Source organism: Salmo salar, chromosome 12 (genome assembly GCF_965601325.2).
Source record: "Salmo salar chromosome 12, fSalSal1, whole genome shotgun sequence".
NCBI classification, from domain to species: domain Eukaryota; kingdom Metazoa; phylum Chordata; class Actinopteri; order Salmoniformes; family Salmonidae; genus Salmo; species Salmo salar.
This window is the reverse complement of record NC_138302.1, coordinates 76,400,903-76,428,320: the sequence shown is the minus strand read 5'-3', so window position 1 is coordinate 76,428,320 and position 27,418 is coordinate 76,400,903. Positions and strand designations below refer to the sequence as shown.

General features: G+C 43.7%; 1 protein-coding gene across 3 annotated transcripts in view; it reads left to right on the top strand.

Annotated features, from left to right (window-relative positions):
- LOC106565894 (ephrin type-B receptor 2) overlaps positions 1–25,153 on the top strand; it is a 170,971-nt gene extending 145,818 nt beyond the window's left edge. The window contains exons 6-16 of one of the 3 annotated variants that reach the window (XM_082959294.1): positions 8,092–8,216; positions 9,261–9,423; positions 10,401–10,509; positions 10,795–10,859; positions 12,600–12,713; positions 12,865–13,112; positions 15,540–15,755; positions 16,159–16,308; positions 17,520–17,755; positions 18,589–18,744; positions 19,519–25,153. In XM_082959294.1, coding sequence (XP_082815420.1) covers positions 8,092–8,216; positions 9,261–9,423; positions 10,401–10,509; positions 10,795–10,859; positions 12,600–12,713; positions 12,865–13,112; positions 15,540–15,755; positions 16,159–16,308; positions 17,520–17,755; positions 18,589–18,744; positions 19,519–19,627 — 1,691 coding nt within the window. In that variant the 3' untranslated portion in view covers positions 19,628–25,153. Of the gene's footprint in view, positions 1–8,091; positions 8,217–9,260; positions 9,424–10,400; positions 10,510–10,794; positions 10,860–12,590; positions 12,714–12,864; positions 13,113–15,539; positions 15,756–16,158; positions 16,309–17,519; positions 17,756–18,588; positions 18,745–19,518 lie in introns of all 3 variants that reach the window. The other 2 variants (XM_014133558.3, XM_082959293.1) reach the window with 2 other exon arrangements.
- The last annotated feature ends 2,265 nt before the right edge of the window (positions 25,154–27,418 follow it).

Below are 27,418 nucleotides of genomic sequence, written 5' to 3'. Positions count from 1 at the left end.
TCTACCCATGTGATGTGGATCATTGTCATGTTATTTTATATTTAAGCTTCAGTAACAACAGAACACCATGGTTGTAATAACACTTTAAACAGGTCGTTTGGGTCCACACTGGTAAATTAACTTATTTAAAATAAACAGTCACAGAGGATTTTCTTCTGAATAACTGGTCAGAGCATAGCACTTTCCATTCAGCTTCAGGCAACATTGATGTAAGGCTTGATCACACCTGTAGTGACTACTTCTATCCATCATGCCCATTGCTGCTTATCCATTGTTCACTAGATATACCAATGTAATTACACCCAACACAATGTGGAAAAACAGAATGCTTCCCACCACTAGATCACATAAGTAGACGTGAGCTGGATGTGATCCCAACGCAGCCACAAATGTAGCGGAAGAAAGTGAAAGCTGCAACAGGGACTCTAACCAGGGCACCTACGTGGTGAGGTGAGCTCTAACGGCCGTTGCCATGAAATCCTAGTAGGCCTCTGGGCAGAGGCAGTAAGCCTACGATGCTGACATATGCCTTGTTACAATAGCCTAAGTATATAACATGATTGACACGACCATAATAATTATAATGAAACGGCCTTGGAAGTGCCATAAGTTTCAGCCAACATAATTCATTATTTTACATGAACCTGTTTAACTGCATTGATATGGCTTAATTGATCATGTTCCAAACTCGTTTTAGTTGCAAATACCATGCAGTTGCACCAGTGGAATTTAAACCAAACATTTTTTTTTTTTGCTGGTGTTCTGTTTCCCCAAATGTATTGATTAATTAATTTCCCATCATGAAAATGTATCCCCGTTCCCCAATCAAATACCTTCATCAATACCACAAAAAAAATGACATTCAGCTTTTACTCCAATCTCGCAACCCTCATAAAATCTGACAGAGCACCAGTATCCCAAAGTATTAAGGGAAAACAAGCATAGAAAGAAGCATTGGCATTAATAATACAATTTAAAAAAACGTAAGGCTACTATTATATTATTAGTATTTCGATGACAACCTGGTTGATTAATAATATTGGATTTTTAACGCGTTTGTTTTTTGAAAGATGTGGGACACAAAAAAAGGCAGTGTAGAACACCATTGCCCAAAATGCATTGCTCCAGTAACTTTCAAAAGATTGTTCTGAAGTTTGCCCCACAAAATTTACTTTTCCTATGAATGAAGTCGCACAAATGTGTGTATTTTCACACGAAATATGCCACACAAAAACACCCGAAATCTGCTGAAATACTTTTTGTACATATTTGCTCGAATTGAGTGAGATTATGTTGGGAGGACCGTTTTCTTTGCCTCAACAACCTTAGTGTCCTTTCACAGGTTGTCTTCCCTATCAATGCATCATGTGACATTGGTGAGGTCAGAAGCATGAATCTCTGAGTGACATGCACATGTCTCTCCCATGATTCTCTCTGAGGTTGTATATTTTAATTGAGTTCAGGACCTTTTTAAGATGAGATCATCTTTTTTTAATCCTGACCATTGTGTCATATAGTAACTCCTTATCTGTTAATGCAGATAAGCAATGTATCAATGGGTATCAAAAGTTAATTTATATGCAGTGTTACTTGTCCTGTATACAATAGATTATCCAGAACAATGGTTTTGTATTATAACATCTATCTTCTCAAGCCCTTCTGAAGACTACCTTTTAAGGTCAATAGTGGCTTATCCACTTGACAAAGAGATTCATAGAACTCATTCAAGGACAATCAAAGTAGTAATAAAACCCGCATTTGCAGTCCTTCAGATTCACTGACTCTTCCTCACTCCTTTATTTCCCTGGAAAACCTGGTTTAGAAGCCAGATGCAGAAAATGTAAATAAACTAATTGTGGCTAGCCTAGAGCCTGTGAGTCAGAGCACTGAGGCTTATCCCTGTAGCGTACTGCTAAAACAATTGTCCAGACTGAATGACCAATCGGGGCCAAGCCCAGCAGTGTACATCTGTATTATTACAAGTGACTGCAGAGAGAGTCCCCACCCTGCCCCTCACCACTGTTCCCTCACTTCTCTCCTATCTCTGCTTTGGACCTCTTGGGCGAGCAGAACTACTTAGTGGCGTGGTGTGCTTAGATTAGACCTAACCTCCCGTAAGGTTCTGCAAACTTTTTAAGCCCCTGGAGTGCCTATTTTAGAATTAGCTTATAATGTGTATACGAGTGCATTAAGGCCCCAATCTTTTCAAGCGCAGATGGTTTAAAGCTTGATGAACTGAAATCTTGCTTGTGTTGCTTTACTGCATTGGAAACTCTTTGGAGACGTAAAAACCCACAATCCATTGCAGATGGGGAAACAGGGCCGTCTGCCAGTGTGCTAAAAGTACATGCAAATACAGGCCTCTGCCTTTAAGAGCTCTCGATGTGCGGCTCGTAAACGGAGAGCATTCGGAGGGAGAGAGAGTGAAGGCAGCACCAACAGCCTGTTTAGAAGGCTGCCTGGCTGCATAGTGGAGGAGCAGCTGGCTGGGCCCATTGGGAGAGACGGTGCTGTGGGGGAAACAGATTTTTACTGTGAAAGGGGATGGGGATTTACGAGTGCTGACCTGTTCTCGCTTCCTTCCCCATCCTCCCCCAAATCATAGCTTTGCTCCTTGTACCAAAACCTCAAATCAGAGCAACATGGTCATAGAGCATGCTGCATATAGGCAAGTCAGATATTCAAAGAAAAGTCCTAAATCCAAGTCACTTTCACAGATTCAACAGCCAAGATGAATGGTTGACTCTTCTGTCTCTCCAACCATGTATTTTTCAGCAGATTTTGGCATTTAATTTGGTTTTGGTTGTAATAGCGCAGGGTTTTAAAGATGGGAAGGGGAACAAAGGGAGAAAGGGGAAATCACTCGAGGTGGCATTGTCTCTCCCAACCACAAACCCCAAATTGTGATTACTATAATAACTTTGCCTCCCACCCCTCGGAGCATGGCTCTGTAATGGCTGTCTGCCTTTTTTTATGGGGGCTGGAACTCCAGCTGGCCCACGTGGTCCTGCGCCCAAACTCAGGCTCTGTCCAGGCATGGGGGCCCTCTCCCCGCCTGCTTGCCTGCCTGCCTGTCATCAAAGGCCAGCCTGGTTTCAGTCCACCAGCTCGCTTAATGAAGATGCCATCATGCTCAGAAGGGTGCTCTGTGGAGAACAGAATCAATAGGCTGAGCTGAAAGGAGACCAGCATTCTTAGGGGAAGACAAGGAGGGGAAAGAGAGGGACACAGGCATGGGAGGGAGGGAGGCCATGCCCACCAAACGAGTGTAGCAGAATAGAACAGAACAGAACAATAGCAGCAGAGATATTTATTTACAGACTGGGTAGAGGATGTAAATGGGATAGATCAGGGGGCTCAGTAAATTGCTTCTCTGTATTTGCAGGAGTATGCCCCATTAAATCGCCATGGATTTAAATGAGTGGAAATAACTCTGTAAAGCCCATCTTTGATTGATTATGGAAGTTACTAGGTGTTCAAACACAACAGTAAAATGACTATTGGGATTTTGTATTCGGCTGCTGGGCCCAAGCCAGAGCGTTATGCTAGAATAGAGCCCAAAGCCCCAAGGTCTTTTATCAGATCCAAGACCTTGTATTAATACTGAGACTGTAACTTTACTCTGTTACAACAACAGGAGTTCTTCACATTAAACAGCACTGACAAATACTATTTACAGTAATGCACTACTTAGGGTTTCCCTTCTGAACTGTCCACAACCCTCCCATCTAGAGAGAGCTCAGTAATGTATTGAGTTACTTTCCAAACATTTTTGGATGTTATTCAGAATCTCTGGGCCTGGATGATCTTAAGATAAAAGAATACAAACGTTATCTGTTTCTGATGAGTTTGTTCATAGACTCACGCTCTCTCGGAACCCTCCTTTGTGCTGGATGATCGTTCCAATGTGTCAGAGTACAAGTCTTGCCAGGAAAAAGTTAAACACCTAGGATTCTAGATAAATAGTCCTCGTCGCTGTAGCGTTGCAAGGAGAAATCGTTTGGAAAGCTGGAATGCTCCACCATGACTAGAATATTTTACTAGCAGTGATTATCACCCTGTCTCCGCGTGGCAGGGACTCTGCTGGAGTATCAAGTGGAAAATTATATAATTACTGCAGTACAGTCGACACGCTACACACATTTTTCCATAGCAGTAGTAACAGTAATGCTTCCATCTTCTTAGATCTCTGTTGTCCTGTTTATTTTTTCCTCAATAGTTATTATTGGTGTGATACAGACATCACGTTCTTCATGCTTCAGTCCGGAAGACGTCCCTCTGTTAGAGTAAACCACAATGTTCTACGTGGAAAGCTTTCATCTTGGCATGTGTACCATCCTCTGTACACGAAGACATGCACTGCCTTTGTCTGTATGCCCTGCCCGGGATTAGGTTACCAGAGATGGCTACACCGCTTGTTTAATGGAAATGGGTATGCACAAAAAAGCATGTGGCATGCAGTCCTGAATATATGTACATCCGTAATGGGATACTTGTGAGTTCCCCTTAGAGTGACTATTTGCCTTATTATGATAGCAAACAAACTCAACAAACAGTGAGATTGAAGAGATGCCTGTGAGTAGTCTATTCTCCGGACTGGTTACTGTATACACTACCTCTGTATACACTACCTCTGTATACACTACCTCTGGGTCTCTGTGAAGGGGATCATGTACAGTGCATTCGGAAAGTATTCAGACCCCTTGAATTTTTCCACATTTTGTTACGTAACATCCTTATTCTAATATTGATTAAATTGGTTTTTCCCCCCTCCTCACTCTACACACAATACCCAATAATAACAAAGCAAAAATTGGTTTGTATAAATTTTAGCAAATTTATAAACAATTTAAAAATGAAATATCACCTTTACATAAGTATTCAGCCCTTTACTCAGTACTGTGTTGAAGCAGCGATTACAGCCTCGATTCTTCTTGGGAATGACGCTACAAGCTTGGCACACCTGTATTTGGGGAGTTTCTCCCATTCTTCTCTGCAGATCATCTCAAGCTCTGTCAGGTTGGAATGGGAGCGTCGTTGCACAGCTATTTTCAGGTTTCTCCAGAGATGTTGGATTGTGTTCAAGTCCGAGTTCCGGCTGGGCCACTCAAGGACATTCAGGAACTTGTCCCGAAGCCACTCCTGCACTGTCTTGGCTGTGTGCTTAGGGTCGTTGTCCTGTTGGAAGGTGAACCTTCGCACCAATCTGAGGTCCTGAGCACTCTGTAGCATGTTTTCATCAAGGATCTCTCTGCACTTTGCTCCGTTCATCTTTCCTTCGATCCTGACTAGTCTCCCAGTCCCTTCTGCTGAAAAACATTCCTACAGCATGATGCTGCCGCCACCATGCGGCAGGTTTCCTCCAGACCTGAAGCTTGGCATTTAGGCCAAAGAGTTCAATCTTGGTTTCATCAGACCAGAGAATATTATTTCTCATGGTCTGAGAGTCCTTTACGTTTCTTTTGGCAAACTCCAAGTGGGCTTTCATGTGCCTTTTACTGAGGAGTGGCTTCCGTCTGGCCACTCTACCATAAAGGCCTATTGGTAGCGTGCTGCAAAGATGGATCTCCTTCTGGAAAGTTCTCCCATCTCCACAGAGGAACTCTGTTGAGCTGTCAGAGTGACCACCAGGTTTTTGGTCACCTCCCTGACCAAGGCCCTTCTCCCCGCGATTGCTCAGTTTGGCTGGGCAGACAGCTCTAGGAAGAGTCTTGGTGGTTCCAAACTTCTTCCATTTAAGAATGATGAAGGGCACTGTGTTCTTGGGGACCTTCAAGACTGCAGAAATGTTTTGGTACCCTTCTCCAGATCTGTACCTTGACACAATCCTGGTTCGGAGCACTATGGACAATTCCTTCGACCTCATGGTTTGGTTTTTGTTCTGACATGCACTGTCAACTGTGGGACCTTACATAGACAGGTGTGTGCCTTTCCAAATCATGTCCAATCAATTTAATTAACCACAGGTGGACTCCAATTAAGTTGTAGAAACATCTCAAGTATGATCAATGGAAACAGGTTGCACCTGAGCTCAATTTCGAGTCTCATAGCAAAGGGTCTGAATACTTATGTAAATGTGATATTTTTGTTCTTTATTTGTAATAAATGTGCAAACATTTCTAAAAACCTGTTTTTGTTTTGTCATTATGGGGTATTTTGTGTAGATTGATGTGGAAAAACATTTAATTTAATCAATTTTAGAATAAGGCTGTAACGTAGCAAAATGTGGAATACTTTCCAAATGCACTTTATGTTCATGGCAGAATCACAGGCCATTTTAGTGCAACTGCTGCAGGAGATGAAACTACAGGCTGCCTATTCATTATCTGTAGACACATTTATTTTAAGGCCGACGGCATATGGGGACATAGGCTCCGGGACCTCCCTGTTTAGACAGTATCTCATGATTAGTGTCCTCGGATGGAAGCTTCTGTTGGGATCAGAGGGCATGTGAGGCAAGGCTGACTCACTGGTGAGAATGAATACGCCATAAAACAGCCTCTCCGTCATCATGTCTTAGAGCACACTGGTCTCTGGGAGCTGCTTCGGGCTTTACTCTACAGTACTGAACATGTGTATTTTAATCCAAACCCCATCTGAAAGGCTCCTTTGTGGTGTGGGGGATAGCATCAGATATTACCAGAATTTTGTTACATGAACTACGAAAAATTAACACTTAGATTTATATATGAGATATTAACCACACACACACTCCCCCAGATTCCTTGATAATGGTGGGAGGGGCTGAGGGAGGGAGGGTGGGTGGGAGGGGTTTCCAGTCAGTGGATTTTCCAAGGAGAGCGCGTGCCGGTGGAGCGCTTTATGGCTGGATCTCTGGGGAGCCACTGTGCTGCTGGCTGGGGGCTGTGTGTATGCAGCGTGGGACCATGGGCCGAGGCTGGGGCCCGGGGGCCCATAAATCCTGCCCTCCAAGCCCCAGACAGTGCTTTTATCTCCTGCATTAGCTTCGCTGTGACCCACGGCACCATGCACTAATGTTAATGGATGTATGAGGGCGCGTGGATAGCATGCCCCTCCCTGACCCTTTAGCCTTACTAAAAAGAAAGTTGCAAGTTTGGGCCTTTGGTTTTGTTAGACTAAAGGCAGCTTAAAACCCTACCCACTCATCACTCATTTCTGGCTCAACTACTTCTGAAAGGATCTGGCTTATTGCTACACAGTGATTACCACATGTAAATGCTATAATTCTCTATATCTGTCCACCATGACCATGACTCTTGTCCTTGCACTTTCAAACCGTTTACTAATGTGTATGAAGTTGTCATTCACCAAAACATATCCGTAAACATAGACCGCAATTACAAAAATAAAAGGCTGGAAAAAACTAAATGGCGATTGTGTATGGCATACTTGCGGTTCTGATGATTTTCTCTGGTTTTATGTGCCATACAAAATGGGCTTGCTCCACAATTTGTCCGGAGGAGGAGGATGCGGCCAGGGGAATGATTGCTAGTCAGACACAGACAGATAGTGTCCTCACACCCCGACAGTGTGGGAAGCTCAGATGAATCATGGAAATAATACAAAGTCAGTGCTGGAAAGTCCCTTCAAACTATGTATGTGGTTTAGTCAGAGGTGTGCCTTTTCTACATGCAGCCCAGGATGATAGCAACTAATATATCACTATCACTGTTACATTGCTCAGTGAAGTAGGCATCTGTTTGATATCTGTTTGATGAGATTTTATGATTCGGATGTATGATTGGGAACTAATCACAGTGACTGAATGTTGTGATTCTGAATTTGTATGTGTTATGTGTAACCGATGTGAAATGGCTAGTTAGTTAGCGGTGGTGCTCGCTAATAGCGTTTCAATCGGGTGACGTCACTCGCTCTGAGATCTTGAAGTAGTTGTTCCCCTTGCTCTGCAAGTGCCGCGGCTTTTGTGGCGCAATGGGTAACGATGCTTCGTGGGTGTCAGTTGTTAATGTGTGCAGAGGGTCCCTGATTCAAGCCCAGGTTGGGGCGAGGAGAGGGACGGAAGCTATACTGTTACATATGCACTTTCCTTCTTTCTCTCTGTGTCTGTATATCTCGCTATCTATCTATCATCTATCTATCTCTCTGCAGCTCCGTCGACAGTGTCCATCATGCACCAGGTCAGTCGTACCGTGGACAGCATCACTCTGTCCTGGTCTCAACCAGACCAGCCCAATGGAGTCATTCTGGACTATGAACTGCAGTACTACGAGAAGGTAGGTACCCACTGCACACTACCCATTAACAAACAGTCTGCTCTTTCTCACCTCCATGTAAACAGACACACGTAAAGACACCATTCAGTGTGTCAGGCTTTCTTCCATCTCAGCGGGGCTAAATAAGGTAGCGGGGCTAAATAAGGTATATTTTGCATTGACTGCAAAATATATCTCAAATTTTCTATCACATTGAAATGAAGAATGTCTTCCCCTGTCGGTGTCCAGAACAGCATGTTCACGGTGGGAGTCAGGCATACTGTAGCTTCTGAATCAAGCATACAACTTCTGCTCGATCCCTTTCAATTATAATCACGGTCTGTCACTGGGAAAGGAAACTGCTCTCAGCCCTCCAGTCAGGCCACTAGGGATTGATGGAGAGATATTTGCGGTTGAAACAATGCTGTGTTGACTGCCATAAAAACAGTATTCAACAGAGAGACTCCTCAGAATCAGCATACTTTCTCACAAGAAACACTCCCACACACAGATACGGGCAGAGAACAGCACACACACACACAAGCTCACACAAAGTTCATTTAGCAGTTCTCTGTGACTGCGCGCCACTCTGCTCCGCTTTTTAGTTTAATTCTATTCTCAGATGCTGCTGAGGAGAGCTGTCAAAACAATTGTCTCGGCCCCTGCCGCGGCTCAGATCTCACAACTGTGCTCATGCTGCTGACTGATTGGTTGAAGGCTGCAGCCGGCACAGTTTTAGTCTCCTCTTCCAGACAGACCTGTCAGCTTTGTGGAGAGAGAGAAGCGGTGTGGCAATGAAAAGTTGCACTAATCGTCCGAACTCACAACCCAAACAAACTAGCAGACCTGAAACTGCCATCCCTTCTGCCTATGGCTGTTGCTTTTCATTCTCTCTTCATTCTGCTTGGTTAAATAGATACACCAGTGTTAGAAACATTTGAGTCTGTATCCTACTTTGCACATCAGCCTATTTTTACAAGGCACTAAGTTAATGCATGTGTATGGTAATTGTTCTGTGGATGGCACTGATTTGTATTTCTCCCTCTTTCCTTAATACTCTCTCAGGACCAGACCGAGTACAACTCAACCATCATAAAGAGCCAGACCAACACAGTGGTCATCCGCGGTCTCAAATCAGGGGCAATCTATGTGTTCCTGGTTCGCGCCCGAACCGTGGCTGGATTTGGGCGCTACAGTGGCAAGCTCTACTTCCAAACCATGACAGAAGGTGTGGGTACAGACAACATTTCCTCAGCTTAGATAGAGCATAGAGAGATGCAGAGTTATCACATCCCATGCATGGCCTGTCAACCCAACATGGACCATTACAACATGGACACAATGACCCAACAGACACAAGGATGGGGAAATGGTCTGAGATGCGGTCTACAAGACAACTCTGTCTTGTGTACACCCATTGTTCTATTTATGTGGATTTCATTCATTATCTTCTCAGGAGAGCTCATGAGTCATGTGAAACTTATTTTTTACCAATGAATAAGATAGGTTATGTATGAATGCAGATATTTTCTGTAGTTATTAGCGGTAGACTAACGTCAGTCACAGATCAGGTTAAAGTGGATTAATCTGTATAGAAGGACACTGCTGGGCAGACTAACTTGTCCCCTGGCTTCGCTAATGCTGGCCCCTGGCATGGATAATGTTAGCGACCTGAGTGTTCTCTAAACATCTTATTACCTGCAGTGCCGATGGCCATCATTAGCCTGATCTCTGCTCTCCTCCACTGCAAGCAGCCAGCACACTGCCAGACAAAGGAGAACCCAGTATTGCAGTAGGCTACATACAGTACAGTACCACCACCATGGGACACAACCCATGGCACAACCCTCCCTATCCTCAGACCTCGGACAGAGCAGTCAGGACCTGAGGTGGGGTTGTGAGATTGTGTGCCTACTGCCATGCTGGATTCCCTGTGTTTGGCAGCACTCTTAAGGGAAGGACGCTGGGTCTCTCCCAAACCTGCTCTCTCAGTTCCAGATGAGCGGGCGACCATATTGCTGGTATCTGAATGTGCTCAGTGGGCTTTGGAGAGAGGTCTTGTGCTGCCAGCCAAGATGCCCATTGGTCTCCCCAACCGTCTGTCTGTCTGTCACCCACTGCTCTCTCCATATGCATTAGCTCAGATGCCTGGCCCATATGTTTCAGTGTGTGATGGTGTGTTTGTGTGTGTTTGTCTAATCACAGAGGAGTACAACACCAGCATTCAGGAGAAGCTGCCTCTCATCATCGGCTCTGCAGCTGCAGGCCTGGTCTTCCTCATCGCAGTGGTTGTCATCGTCATCGTCTGCAACCGGTGAGTTATTCCTGCTCCAGTCCAGCCAACCAATGCTGCCTGCGACCCACCACAAAAACAGTCAAACAAGCCAGCCAGATTAGACACATTCGGTTTAGTGGTTGTTTTCCACCCTACTTCGTTACTGTACTTTAATGGTCCTGTGGCTTGTTAAGGTGGGGTTTATAGTTTATAGGCTGGTTGTGTTTAGTGGTCATTAGCTAGCTGTGGAGTGGGTAGGCCTGGTACATAGACCACACCCCCTCTCTGGGCCAGTGCTATAGCTCTTTGTCTTTCTCCCAGGAGGCGTGGCTTTGAGAGGGCAGACTCAGAGTACACAGACAAGCTGCAGCACTACACCAGCGGCCACAGTGAGTAACCCAGCCCTCACTCAAGAGTGTCTGTTTGCACCTCCCCCACCATACACACACTCTCGCTCATGCTCACACACCCACACACACACACACACACACCTGTCTCCATGGCTACCAGCTCACACAGCAGCCTCCATGCCTAACGTTCAACCCTCTGCTGCCTCACACACCTGTCTCCATGGCTACTGGCTCATGCAGCAGCCTCCATGCCTAACGTTCAACCCTCTGCTGCCTCACACACCTGTCTCCGTGGCTACCACCTGACACGCTAGTGTCCTTGGCTACCTCCCAACCTTGTGCTTCTTCTCACCTCTCCATTGGTAATCTTCTCTCTTGTTTTCCTCAACCGTCTTAATGCTAGGATTTACTCACAACATAACCTGTTGTTTGTTTTCTGTAGGTGTGTAAGTGTGTGTTCGCTGTAGGGTCTCATTTCATAGTCAACTGATTCCATTGTTGTGGAAATAGCATTTAGCCTTCTTTTAGCTTGTTAAGTCCATTAACACGCTAATACCACACACACCATTTGCCATTGTTGAAAAATTCAAAGGAGATTGTGAAGGAATGGCATTTCTTAATTATTTTGTTTTCCATGTAAAGCACGTTGGCCCAGAGTTCCATGATATCGAAATAAATGTTCAAGATGTAGCTCAGGCGCGGTGATTTAAACTAGTTTTGCTCTCCCTGGGAGCTTATGGCTTATCGTTTTCCCCTCCTTCACTCAGCTAAACAGAAATGCTCTGATATATTTCCTCTCTGAGCTTATTTCAGTTGTATTTATTTATATATTTTTCTATTTAGCTCTTCCGCTAGTCGGGCTTATCAATGGAGACAGCTTTCCCATGTGTAATCAATAGTATCAGGTTGCAGTAAATGCTGTATTTACAGAACTCATTTTTGCCAGGGTGTAATTCAGTGAGGAGTATTGCCAAAGAGGCTGAGGGCATTTCACAGCTATTAATATCGTTCCACTCCCCTGTGTGTGTTTTCATCCCCACACTGATGGTCACAGTTATACTGGCTGTCCTCCCCTATATCAGGTGGTCTCTGCCATGTTCTGGTGGGTGGTCTTTGGATTGCTCCATAGTTTGGGAAGAGATAGGAGGTTCTGACTGGGGATTATTTTTTTCCCTTAAAGGAGAATCTCCATCTGTTCCTAAACACTTCTTCAGTTCAGTCTGCTATGCAGGTTTCATGACTCTTCTATAAGCAGGTATCTCAGCTATGCTGACTGCCTGTACATGAACACAATAACCATTAAAAAAGCCTCAGGCCAGATGTGGAAGTGAGAGTCAGAATAATCCGATTTAAAACCTGGGACACTTAAGTCCCTGAACACTTAAAGGCCACCTTAAGCCAATTTACCTGGCATCAGAGCTTAAGAGAGCCAATTTATTTCCTGGAGCAGAGAGTGATACTGATATAGTGTCTGGCTGTCTCTTCTGGGTGTTAATGGTCTGCTATGACTCTGGAGCTGATACATACATTAACCTGCCTTATCACTGCTAAAGACTACCTGGAAATACCATGTCATTGCCCATTGATTATTACAGTCCTGAGGCCCCAAGCCAAACCTACCATTCCTCTACCTTGTACTAACACTAACCTTTCTGACTCATAGTAATACACTGCATTGGCTACTCAAACTCTGAATGTTAAAGGCAGACAGCGTTTGTTTGTGTGTGTGTGTCAGAATAAAAAATTACATCGGCCTCTTCTTTTTCCAAGTGACTCCAGGAATGAAGATATATATTGATCCGTTTACATATGAGGACCCCAACGAGGCGGTGAGGGAGTTTGCTAAGGAGATTGACACTTCCTGTGTGAAGATTGAGCAAGTCATTGGCGCAGGTAAAGAGAAAGGCCAGTCATTTTTTTACAAAATAATGATTTTGAATGCTGTCTGTATTCCAATTAATAATATTTTGCCTTAATGTTTGTAAGCTCTGTCAGACATCTCCTCTCATTAACTGTCTCTCTGCCTCTATGTTGTGTCTTGTAGGAGAGTTCGGGGAGGTGTGCAGTGGGAACCTGAGGCTCCCAGGCAAGAGGGAGATGTTTGTGGCCATCAAGACGCTGAAGTCGGGCTACACAGAGAAACAGAGGCGGGACTTCCTGTCTGAGGCGTCCATCATGGGTCAGTTTGACCACCCCAACGTGATCCACCTGGAGGGTGTGGTCACCAAGAGCGCCCCTGTCATGATCATCACTGAGTTCATGGAGAACGGATCACTGGACTCCTTCCTCAGAGTGAGTTACGCTGTGTTTGTATCTGAGTCAAATATTAACACTAATGGCTGTGCAGATAAACAGGTAGACACACAGGCACGCAGGCACATACGCACACACACTCTGGGAAAGGACTGCTAAATACACACACTAATGCTAACACATCCAAGTTAAAGTGAATAACATGCAGAACATTAATCATATGAGTCTCCTCTTTACTTAGCATAGTGTCCACCACAAGTCCTTCGAGAGATCCTTCTCAACCAATCAGGCTGCGGTCTTAATGCTCCCTGAGGGTCTGTCTAGTCCAATTATTGATTTATACTCTGCTGCAACTTGCGCTGGCTGTTATTCAGCATTTCCCCTTGATCTCCATGTTTGACTACAGTAAAAAGTACAGTACTGTAGCTCACTATAGGCACTAGTGAGGAAGAGTCCAGCAGTTCAGTTCAGTTAGTTATGCTCTCATTTTGTATTTATCATACTAACCCACATTCACTCCTTCTGTTTGAGTCACAGAAAAGGACAAGGACCTATGAATTTATAGTACCTTCTACATACATTCCAGATATCTAACCTCACCTCATCTTTTGGGAGGGTTTCAAATGATTAGCGCTGTAAGAACAAAACATGCCAGCTTTCAGAGAATGAAGTTGGCTTGTAGGTGAAAGGCTGCTGTCTGTTGTCAGCCAGTCCTGTGCCGTCTGTCTGTAGCATTTCAGCTGAACGGGAGCATGTGACTGTGTGTCCACAAGCTTTCATATCCTCTAATTGGACTCATTGTGAGTTTGAAGTGAGTGAGAAAAAACTGAGTAGGAAGGAGCTAGGAATTAATGGAAATTGGACATATCTGATCTTCACAAAAATAAAGGATTACATTTTTTCTTATTAGAGTTACTTCACTTTAAATCTATTGTACGTGAATGATTAAATATGGAAAACAAATCAATTCAATAAGGGCCAAGGGTTTCATGTTTGATATGAATCACTATGTTTATGTTTGTAAATGTCTGATGTTTCTACTGTGTCTATATGGATAACACCTCCCTCCACCACCTCTGTCATAGCCCTAGTTGTCACTCCTCATCACATTGTGATTGTCTACCTCTACATAGATCATACTGAGTAAGGCTTTCACGACTCAGGGCAGAAAGCACACTGACAAGTGTCTGCTCTGAGCTATGGGAGGATATTATAAACCTGAGACGTAAACTCTTCCTCTATGGATCAAAATATACATCAAAATCCTCCCTTTAAAAAAGTATCCAGCCAGCCGCCTGTCAGCAGACTGCTGCTCTGTCTACTGCTAGAGAAGCAAAACATGAACTTTATTAGCATTCTGCTTCAAACCTCTGAGACACTGTATGCCAACTCACTCTTGAATTTGATGGGTTGTGTGTATGTGTCTGTGGGTTTCTGTGTGTTAAGCATATTTGACAGCACATTGTATTCCAAGCAACACAGTGTCACTGTGGCACCTCACTGTGACAGCTTTTGACAACATTTTCTGAACACGTCAGCGCTTTAGAACATGGCGCTCTGTGAACGAGGATGGAGCAGCAGAGGAGACCACCTTAGATGGGAGCTGCCAGCTGAAGGATCACCTGGTGCACAGCTAATAGATGGATGGAGACAACAACAGGCAGAGGAAGTAGCAAAAGTTGGGGGGCCATATAACGATCAGAAAGAAAGCTTTCTTCAGAAACATTATCTCCGCCATTATGGCTAGAATTGGGATTGAATCATAAATTGCACAGAGCATGTATTAGCCATAGATCTATATGATAGAAATGATGCCTCTCTCTGTCTGCTAACCCGATCCAAATTACTTTGGTGGAAGAATCTTCCCAATTAAAGTATATGCAAACACAGTGCAGGGATGCAGGGATTACGAGGAGCTGTGTATTTATGAGGGAATTCAGCCTCATGAATAATGCATAAGACTTAATTGCTGTGGTGCATGAGGTGCATGAGGAGCTGGTGGACGTGAGGAGAACTCCTTGCTCTGCTAATGAGCAGCGAAGAGTTTGGAGGAGACTCAGAGACACAGGCTAGAGGATCTGGCTAACCATAAACTGGGAAGATGCCTAGAGGAATACACAGCTGGGCCTAGTCCGTCTGTGGTCCATCTGTGTCCCCACCCCATCCCTGTCAGTCCACGCTCATGCTCTCTCATCTCTCGTCATGATCCTCTCGGATATTCCCTAGTTGATCTCTGGTCCTCGTGGTGGGTGGTGAGGGTGCAGGTGGAGGCACAGCTGCAGCCCAGATCCAGACACTCCACATGTATGGGGTAAAGCCTTGGCCAATCCAGGGAGGAGAACAGCTGCAGCCTGCCAGACCGAGCCCAGCCCAGCCCAGCCTATAGCCATATCTATTCAATCATAGCCCACAGAGGGAAGTCTCAGACCTGGGGATGTATCATATTGTGATCCTTTTGTTTTGCAGCAAAACGACGGTCAGTTCACAGTGATCCAGTTGGTAGGCATGCTGCGTGGCATCGCCTCTGGCATGAAGTACCTGGCCGACATGAACTACGTCCACCGCGACCTGGCCGCACGCAACATCCTGGTCAACAGCAACCTGGTCTGCAAGGTGTCCGACTTCGGCCTGTCCCGATTCCTGGAGGACGACACGTCAGATCCCACCTACACCAGCGCCCTGGTGAGTACCATGACGTCACCGCAAACACATATACATACATACACACACACACACACACACACACACACACACACACACACACACACACACACACACACACACACACACACACACACACACACACACACACACACACACACACCTCACACACCTCACACACCTCACACACCACATTACCCATCATAACAAAGGCTCCTCACCTGTCCCTCTCCTCCCTTTTTACGGTATTCCATGTCACACACATCCACTCCCAGGAGTTTAGTTATATCCATCTCCCAGTTTGGATTACAGAGTATTGTTTCTGTGAATAATATCTCTCTGCAGAGCCAGGACACTGTGACGATCAGGTTTCCGTCTCACTTCCCTCTATAAGGTTGTTCCCTCATTGTGTTGTGTTTCTCAGGGAGGGAAGATCCCTATCCGATGGACAGCCCCTGAAGCCATCCAGTACAGGAAGTTCACGTCCGCCAGTGATGTCTGGAGCTACGGCATCGTCATGTGGGAAGTCATGTCCTATGGAGAGAGACCTTACTGGGACATGACCAATCAAGACGTATGTATTTATAGACCTTTATATATCTGTATATCATTTGTCAAACAGAACCACTCTAAGCATGGCATCAAATGCTTAAAAATAATTTCGAACAACGTCTGATTATTTCTGAATGTTATTACCTCTCTGTGAACCCCCATAGAGATCCATTTTGTCATGGTGGTTCTCTTCCCCTGGCTAAACAGCAGCTTTCGAACCCGGGTTTAATATGAAAGCCCCCCAGTTACCACAGAGAGATAATAAGATGATTTGGAATGCAAGGCAACGCTCCGCAGACTATTCCTGCTCTTGACTGGAGCCTCTGTTTCCAGGCTCCCTCTGGGTGGTGGAGAAGAGAGCAAATTATGGGGAGAGAGATAATGAAAATAGTTTCAAATTGAAAGTGTGAACGCTAATGCGCTAAGAGGGACTGAGGAGCTCGACGGTTATCTTATTAGGGGCTCTAGATAGTGTTTCTACTCCATCTGGGTCTTGGTTGGGAGGGAGGCCTCTGAATGAGATTAATCTGGGCCTGAATGGAGCTCCATAATGGTGGTGATAATGAGCAGGGGATCGTGGGTCCTTGTCAGAACCCTCCTCTGGGCCGGTCGTTCCCCACTCCTCCCTGATCCCTCCCCCATTTTTTCACATTTACATTTGAGTCATTTAGCAGACATTCTTATCCAGAGCTACTTACAGTCCCCCCACACCCTCTCCCACCACCAACAACACCACTGGCCACTCTGTCAGACTAGACCTTTTTGGTATAACAATGACTATAGAGTTGGCAAAACTTAGATATTTGTTTAGCAGGGACATTACTGTACACATTTTCTAAAGGCCAGACTGACTAAGATTACATCACTGCTGGCACAGTCTGCATGGATGTGGAGAGCCATTACTATTAGCCTGATACTTTACTGTGATGCTTAACTGGTACAGTAAGTATGCAGCCAAGCCAAAACCTTTTCAAAATTATCATTATTGTTAATGCAATAATGCTTGCAGTATTATGTTTGTGTGTGGGCATGTGTTTTTACTTGTGTAACACTGCTATGGTTTTATCTTTCAGTGCAAGAACATAGTTCTCATTTGAAATCACTGAAATATTAATCAACATGTTAGCCAAATAGCACTCTGATCATAGAAGAAGTAGCTTGTGAGAATTGTGAGAGGATGCTCTCCAATAGGATTTCCGTCTCTCTCTCTCCTCTCCCTTCTCCTCCTTTTAGAGCCTCATAGCAACCCTTAGAGATCTGTGTCTCCCCCTGCAGGTGATCAATGCCATAGAGCAGGACTACCGGCTGCCCCCTCCCATGGACTGCCCCTCGGCCCTGCACCAGCTTATGCTTGACTGCTGGCAGAAGGACCGTAACAACCGGCCCAAGTTCAGCCAAATCGTCAACAACCTGGACAAGATGATCCGCAACCCCAACAGTCTGAAGGCCATGACCCCGCTGTCTTCAGGGTGAGTGGAACACTGAGCATGCTCTCCTTAGATCTCCGTCAGTTTATCTGTGGGTTCATCTTTCTGTTAGTCTGTCACTACATGTCTGTATGTCTGTGTATTAGTGTGTTTGAGACGAGTGTCCCTCTGTCTCTCCTTGCCAGTCATCACAATATTCAGGACTGTGTTCCAGTATTACTTTCCTATTTCCATACATACTATATAATCCAAAATAATTTAATGTATCTGACCTCAAAGATGGGAAAACACTTTGACATTTCAAAGGACATGATTCCTTCAATGTTTTCAATTTTGGGTTACACTTTTGATATTCATGGAACAATTTATTTCTACCGAACATTGTGTCTCCTGTTTCTTTTGGCGCCAAGTGGATATGTAAATAAATCCCTTTGGTTTGATAGATCAAGTCATTTCCATGAATGCTTTAGACAAATCATGATTTGAAACAGTTACACAATTTCAAAACAAAACCTTTCCAATCACATTTTCTCTGGGTGTCAGTTTCCTATGAATGTTAAAATGTACTGAATTCCATATATCCTACTCTATATTTACATTGTTGATGGTGTGTGGAATAGAAACACTGTGTGGATACTGGCACTAAGCCTGCCAGTATCCATCCATTGTCCTCATTTGGAAATAGAATTTTCTTCAAAATCGATTAGGAAAATGGCCACTGTTACTTTATTTTTTCCTGAAGGCTAGCTTATTGACTAGTCGATTGTAGGCCCTCCACTATTGTGTACTGTACTGATTGCCATCATAGAGGTGAGAGAGTAATGACACTGTCTCTAAAGCTGTGTTTGACTCTTTGTGTCTGTGTCCCCCTCCAGTGTCCATCTTCCTCTCCTGGACCGCAGTGTTCCAGACTTCTCCAGCTTCAGTACTGTGGACGAGTGGCTGGATGCCATCAAGATGGGCCAGTACAAAGACAACTTTGCCAATGCTGACTTCGCCAGCTTTGATGTGGTTTCCCAGATGACCATGGAGTAAGTGCTGATCCCAGACCTGTGTTTCTGATAAGGATGATAAGGATGAGGAGGAGGTCGGCTATTCCTTGACAGTATCAAACCTTAAAGCCTGGATGACTGCCAGGATCAGCCCTGGCTCATCATAAATATGCCTCTCACTGTATGTCATTAGGAGATAATAACTGTGCAGCACAACTGCTCTGAGCTAGAACAGAGCATAGAGACTCTGGCCATGTGGCTGCCAGGTTTCTTGTACAACAGTTTAAAGAAAGAAAAGATATAAGAGAATGAACAGACATTGTGATGTTTAGGAATACATTCCTGCCTCAGTAGACTTAATAAAGACATCTATTAGCAGATAGACTCATTCAGTTGTCTGTTTAGTAAGACACACATTACTCTGCTCATTGTCTCTTGTCTCTACATCTCTTAATATCCTCCTAAGGTCACGTCGGATATCAGCACAATTCTGTTTTCAAATTCTTTTCCAGCCACAACACTGGTTACAATACTTAAAAAATAAGGCTCATCAGTCCATGGGGTTAGGGTTAGGAAACAAAAACATTCCATTGTCTCCTGAATGGAAGAAGTTGTTCAACAAACAGAGTAATTACTGTAAGCAGTCATGCCTTGGACTGAATTAGGAATTTGGCAGACTGGGGCCCAGAATTTAGCCTTGATCTAACTTGTTGATTTTACCTTGGCTTATGCCATGTGACTTGTGCAATAAAACCTGTTGTGTTGTCTGTGATGGCGTCCTCCTGACTCCTGTGGTTGTGTCTCCTGCCACAGTGACATCCTGAGCGTGGGCGTGACGTTAGCAGGCCACCAGAAGAAGATCCTGAACAGTGTGCAGATGATGCGTGCCTCCATTAACCAGATCCAGTCTGTGGAAGTTTGACCATCCAGAATGGAGCAGAGGAGAGCAGATGAGAGGAGAGCAGAAGAGAGGAGAGCAGAAGAGAGGAGAGCAGAGGAGAGGAGCAGAGAAGAGGGGATTGGGATGCAGGGCTCTGGGTTCACGGATGGAGTGGAGGTGTTTTTGCTTGACTGTGAACCTTGTCTTCCTACCAAACTACCGTCCATCCACGGTCCCCTTTTTCAATCCCTCTCCTGTCCTCCTCTATCCCCTCATCCAAAGTCCCCATAACCTTTCAGGATCAGCTCTGGAGGTTTGTGGCCAGAGGTCTACATGACCAGACATCAATCAATGTGGCCAACAAGGTTCCTTCTTGGAACCAGGATCATGAGAGGTTACTGACCAGCGACACATTTCTACTTCCATCTTCCACCTCGTTTTTTTTTACGGTGAACTTTTTTCTTACATTTTTTGGTTTGTTTGATTTAAGAATTTTGTAAAGAACTTTGTAAAGAAAAAAAAGTTGAGAAAACTCAAGGAGTCTATAAGTATAGATGTAAACTAGGTGAACTGACTAGAAAGACTACCCTTTAAAAGGGCAACAGACAAGAAGACAATGAAAAATGGGAGATTTCAAGACCATCACTTTCAAAAAGAAACTGAAATATTATATGTTGTTTTTTTTACTTCAGAAACAGGAAAGAAACATAAATCTTTGCTGCCTCCCCAAAAGCAAACAGCAGAATAGACTGAGGAACTTGATCTACACTCCTATGGTTGACTTGGGAGACAAAATAGTGTGAGCACCATGGAATGGACATCTTTTGGCAGAAACTACTACCATGAACAAATTCAACAAATTCAGTTATCTACCAATTTAAAGCAACACTTAAAAATAAAAACAAAATACCTTTTCTCATAACAAGTAATTTCATTTTTCTGTGTGAAAATGTTGAAGATTTTCTCTCACCATGCTTCCTCTCACCGTGGGAAAGTTGATATTTTTTCAATGAAAACATCACAACCTGCCAAATGGAACATCCTCCCTGTGTACCTCAGATGATGTCATGATCCTGTACATATCAGATGCACTTGACAATGGGACTGTGATGTCATCACTATGTGCCGGACATAGTTACTAAGACCTGGAAGTGATGGATTTAAATTGTTTCTTTGGGTGACTAGAGGGAGGTTTTTCTTTGTTGTTATTATTCATTTCATTTTCCTTTTTGCAAAATGTTAGTTGTGGATTTTGAAGAATCAGTGTAATAAACAGCAAACATACAGTACTTCCTCCATGGATGTATGGAAAAAAAGAACATATTATGGGTGTTTTCCCTACAATGTTTACATAGGAGGGCACATATGTTTTGGTCGTCAAATTATCTGCACTCTTAGAAAAACAGGTACTATCTAGAACCTAAAATGGTTCTTCAGTTGTCCCCATAGGAGAACCCTTTGAAGAACCCTTTTTGGTTCCATGTAAAACCCTTTCCACAGAGGTTTCTACATGGAACCAAAAGAGTTCCACCTGGAACCAAAAAGGCTTCTCCTATGGGGACAGGCGAAGGACCATTTTGGAACCGTTTTTTGTAAGAGTGTAGAGTTTCCCCCTGTGTTTTAAACTTCACTGTGTGTGTGTGTGCGTGCGTGCGTGCGTGTGTGGCTAAATGTGCTCTGTGTTACAAAGCAGCAGCTCCCAAAGCTGAAGGGCTAGTGTTTGATAGCATGCTGAGTTAATGATTGATTTCACAGAGCTTTGATATGTTACACTTTACAGAACACTGTTCCGTAAGCGCTTGGATTTGATACACTTTACAAAATATAATGTGCTTACATTATATTTAGCTTTTTTTTCCAGATTCTTTTTTAATTTAAAGTAACTTTATATTGAAGTGTCAGGGTTTTAACACCACATATGGTTATCTCACATTGGTCTGGTCACGGACAAATCTTTTCACAACTGGGCAGTAAGTAACATTAGCATGGGATAGTGTATTATTTTACGCATATTATTATATTATTGTACATCATGGATGATGGGGAGCACTTGTGACAGCTTTTCCAAGTAGTCTATTGGCAGGGTGTGTGAACACAGATCATACGATACGATGGGCCTCCATGCCCTTATGGAATTTTAGGAAATCATTGTTGGTGCACAAACATTTCTGATAAGTGGAGTCCTTGAGACTTCTATTTTCATTTTATAGATACATATTGCATTTACTGTATGGCTTCTGTGAATAGCTGTCTGATGAACGGAGAGCTATCTATCATTGTCAATGTCGTTGTGGCCGATGTGTTGTTTGAGGGGTTAGGGAGCCTGGGGGGGTCCTGTGTTAGTCAAAACCAATGGAATCCCTAGAGATGGTAAATCACACACTTTACAAACTCAGGCAAATGAGATCTGCACTGCAGAGCTGCTAATGGATAGATCCACTGAGACAGGCCTAGTACTCGATATAGACTGAGGAGCCAGACATGGATCTCTATCTGGGGCCCATTGCTCAGACATGTTCATTCCTAGTGGGGGTCCACAGCCTGATCACAGCCCCACTGACCAGACAGTGATTCCGTCTATTTCTCCTCAGAGCTAAACACACGCCTCAGATCCCCTACTCTTCTCCTCCCACTGTCCTCTGTGCTCTGCTTTCTCTGATCCATGACTTTGTGACTCTGCATGTTGTCATGTTGACAGACCAGGTCTGTTTAAAAATAGACAGAATTTATGTAGGCAACACACAATCTGAGGGCACCGTGTTGGTCTCACAGTAGGTGGCTATGTAAGCGGAGGTTCTTCCACAAAACGTCCTTCCTTAAGCATCATCAGGTGTCCGCTGTCTGTTTTGAGGCACTTTGCTGTCTGAACAGAACAGGAGAGGTGTCCTATATAGGCCTTAGCATTTGACCCCTCAGCACAAAAGCAGTGAAATCCCACCTTAGCTCTCATCTGTCACTTAGTCCCCATCTTATTCCACCCACTAACCCATATGGCCATCCAGAGTCTTTACAAACCTTGGGCAGGAGCACTGGGGTTTTCATCCAGCTTCTGTAACATCATCCTCCCTTTAGTTTTCTGTCAACAGTACTGTGTCACCCTGCATATTCCAGTGCAGACTCCATGACAGATGAAACAGCAGGAAGTACATCACTCTCACTGTTAGTCATTGCCCAGAGTGAAAGGGTAAATGATTCTGTGACCCAACTGTCACTGATGCCACCGTGCTGTTTCCTTTAAAAAAGAAATTGCTAAAAAATCTTCCTTTCCATCTCAAAACACTTTAATATTTGAGGGCACCTCAGTGATATTCAGTAAAGAGCCAGCAGCCTGAGTCAGTCTTCCCAAGATATAGACAGATATCCCACTGTCAGGGCAATTTCTGTTCAGGAAATCAGGCTCAGCAGTACAGCACTAATATTTGTGCTGAAGACAGACAGATGGAGTCTTGTGTCACTTGCAAATGTCTCCATTCATGCTCTCTGAGCTGTTTGGTGATAGTGTCATATTAAGGTGATTAAGCGGGGGGTGTTTAAACAAAGTATGTATCCCCATGTGACGTTCAATCAAAATACAGTATGAAGAAATGTTATAATGATGAACTAAAACACACAGTAGTGGTGGACTCGTATTTAGAGTTATAGGAACGTAAATATAGGTATTAAGAAAGTGTTTTTATTTTCTTGAATTATTCTTGGTAGGAGTAGGTTTGGTATGTTACTTTGTTGAGAGAATCTGGATTCATAAGGAGTTGAGTCAAGACTTTTATTGGTTGCTCAGTGTGGAGCTATGGAGACTGCTGAAAGCACTGTGTGAAGTATTTATTTCTTCTGTATCTGAACCTAATGGCAAAAAGAAACCTTGTTTATTCACCCATAGTTCATCCAGAGCTATCATTTGCTATTCGCCGGAGAAAAAGCTGTCGTCCCGCTTTCTTTTATTTAAAAAAACATTGATAGCCCCCAGTAGAGCTCTGTGGTACTGTTTCAAAGCCCATGCCTTCTGATAAAACTCCTTGGCACAGTGGTCCTTTCTGGGCCCATTGTAATGGACCTGTAGTATGTGATTAATCGATCTGATGGGATTATGATGGGGGTTTTACAGAATAGATTCTGCTCACACTGTGAGGATTAGACTTCCCTGTGTGAATCCATGATGGTCATTATGCCACAATATCTCATGTGATGTCTCACTCAATAGTTCTCTCTGGTGTGAAATGAAAGGTTTTAAAACCCCACCATAAGTACTGCATATGGGTTACTTTATACATAGATGGAATCAAGGATATTTTTACATTGTTGAGATTTTGCAGCTAGTTGAAGACGAGGAGAAGCTAAAAAGGTATAAACACACACATAGCTTTTTGTTGAATGATTGTGTGTTTTCTTCCCAAGGCCACTGAAATAACAGGCATTTTCAAGACAGCAACTTTACACTTATTCAAAGCGCAAAGCGCATACTATGTTTCCATTTTTCATGAGTAAGAGCATGTCTCAAATGTCTGCTCCATTTCTGAAGAAAAAAAACCCCGAAATATATACTGTAGTTATTTTTTATTTTTTATGTACTATGTGCTTCACAAACATAAAATCTTGGGCTACCATCGCTACAATTATTTAACAGTGCGGGGCAATCTCCTTCATACTCTCCGTTTTCAATGTCCAGGCTCATGCGACAGATCAGACATAAAGGAGCATAGAAGCATTATGATTAAACATTGAGAGCAGAATATAACTGGGTTTTTTTGCAGTAGGGTTCTTTGTTTGGAATAAACAAGGTAACTTGCTCCAGTATCAGAACTCTGTCCTCTAAAACGCTTGTCTTTGTTTCAATGGCTTGTATCTGCAGATACTGTTGATGTTTCACTATCAATGTGCATGTTAACTAATGCATAACAATCTTTTATTTATAAATCAAAACCAATGTATCTGAGATGTTGATTCAATGCACTGCGGACGCAAAGAACATTTCCCCTACTGTGTTCCGATTTTTGAAGGACGGACGAAAACCATTATGTCTCAATGTTACAATTACACGACAGTGTGCATAAACACAAGCTGTGCCGGCTCGTACTCATTGGTCTGTGTTTGTGGACCATCCAAATATGCCCCGAGCAGCAGTCTGCCTGCCTGCCTGCCTTTGTGGCAGTCAGTTCTGTGTGTATAGAAAATGGCTCCTGTGGATAACTCTCTAACGTAAAGCGTCAGAGCCCCCTCTGCTGACATGGTGGCTAATAGCAGTCTAGTTGTGACAAATTTCCTTGTGTTCCTTACGTTGTCTTATTCCCCCACATCCCCCTTCCTCCCCTATGTTCTCACCTCTCTGGCTGTTGGTGAAGACAGACTGAAGATGGCCCTGTCTCCCCTGGCCTGTTGTAGCCCTCGTAGAACAGTGCCGGCCCTGACCACTGTGACTGATGTGGGAGGTCCTGTATTTCTGTATAAATGTACATTGACTGTAACCCTGTGAATGATGTAACAATTTCATTATTTGTAATATTGTAATTGGTTTATTTTCTAAAAATGGAAAGCCCAACTTGACTCTCCTCAATAAAAAAATGAGATCTGTTATACCACTGTATTATGGAAATGATTATATTTTCACTGTCGTCCTCTGTATGACCATGTGAAATAATTTCAGCTACAGTGGGCATCTCTTCATAGTACTTATGTAATTGTTACGCTGTATGACGAGGGGCTATTTTGAACCACATTGACCTTACAGTTTATAAGCATTACACCAGCCCAAACTGGGCTCAAACCCGCAAAAAATATGTGCATATAAATAAAAAATATTGTGGTGTTTTTGGTACAATTATGGGAAATGCAGTTGTGAAAGGATTCTATTTTAAGTTTCAGTTAGAGGGAAGGGCATCTGTGAAGTAAAATACAGCATATTTTATGTAACTATGTCTTTTCCATATGAAAATATGAACATGTAAGTGTCTTTTTTAATTTTATTTTTTTGTCCCACAGTTTTTGGGCCACCTCACAAATCACATCTCTCGCTCACTCGCAGGGCAACATGTTTTTTCTGGTTCCATGTCTATATTCATTAGAACAAAGTTCTGTACAGTTCCCCCCCAAGCTGATGTTCCTGAATGGAGGTCAGAATCTCTTCACCTTTCTCTCAGTTTTTGAGGCCTCATTAGCAGTTGATGTGTGAAAGGCTAGAGACCTCGGTGTGAACTCACTGAGACTGGGGTGTGTGCTAAAAGGTTTACCCCGTGAGCAGGAGAGGGGGTTCAGGAGTTCAGTGGCGAGACCCTGCTGGCAGACCAAACCCGTTCTCCTTCTAATCTCGACCACCCGCGAGTCTATCTTTACACGTTGTTAACTGTGATGACTTTGGGCCCAGCAGGGCCGACCGTGAGACCAGGTTGGGAAATGCCTGTCATCTCAGATGTATGGACAGAATCGTGCAACAAAAAAATGTGGACAATATGTGTGTGGCGGGGGGTATTATAGAGAGGAAATTAGATGAAAATGTTATGTGATTGATTGCTACATTTGTTCAAAATATAAGGTATATTAGCATTTGTTTGATGTTGCACATCTTGTCTGTCCAGATAGTGAAACTTTGTAGTGAGGAGAAGAAAACCCTTTCAGTCACTGCTGTCTGTGTAAAAACAATGTTTACACAATAGCAAAAATTGTGTTTTCTTGCGTTTATGTTGTGTGTTTGAGTTGAAGCAGCAGTATCTCATGATAGAAGTATAGGGATCAATGGAATCAATGGACTTATACTGCAGGCCAAATATCCCTCCAACTCAGCCCAACTGTGTGTCAGCGTGTGGCTTAATGATCATTCATCATCAGTTTGTTTGTTACTGATGTAGCTGCCTTGCTGCAAATGTCACTACTCCCTAGTTGGATCACGTAGTGCAGGGTTTTCCACAACAATGTCTGAGAGATATGCAGATACAGAGCTCTTCCAAGGTCATTCTGAGTCTATAGGTTAGAATTCAAAGGTTGGCTGTGTGGAAGGCGGAGGATTTATGAACCCAGGCCCACCTGAGGTCATGATAAAATGTGGCATTGGAATGAAATAGTCCATAAAGGTTCCACTGGTCTAGGGAAAGCTGGGTCTGATTTCTACTCAACTGCTCCTAATCAACAACAAACTGAAAGCTTCAACCAGGAGCCAGATTTTCACTGAGGTATGACACAGTGGCTAATTTAGTACAGGCTGCCAAAAAGCCTTTTATTTAGAAAAAATTATTTTATGTGTCCAAGGATTCTGGACACCTGCAGTAGGGGTTGGAGAGTTCTGTATGACCTGGCTTTGGGGGCTCAGTCTCATAGGGAACGACAGCGGTGAACAACTGGTAATCTGTCCCAGCAGGTACGGAGGACAGAGAGGTTTTGTGCTATGGCTGATACAGTGACCATAATACTGCCACACTGGCAGTCACGAGTCATGACCGCAGTCAAATTCCACTTCACCGTTGAATCGCGGTAACTAGGCTTCTCCAAAACTGCACTCTGACACCGCTGATGGTCATTAGCAGCCTACCAAACTTGCTAACGGCTAGTGGCTAATGGTCTAGCACTCAGCGTTCTATTGTCCCACTAACCACTCTGACATCAATGCAAATGTTATCGAAACTCAAATCAAGCACTCGTGAGAGCCCTACCATTCACAGTTTGAGCTCAATCGGATCACCTGTTGCTCAGCGAGTGCCAGCTCCTCATAGCTGGTTGATGCATGGAATGTAATGTGTTCCTATAAGCCCATGTTAAAAAGAGGAGGATCCCATCAGCTCTCTAAAGGATAGGCCTACTATATTTATTTATCAACTTTGTTAATATTAAATTCTGTGCGACAATCTAAGT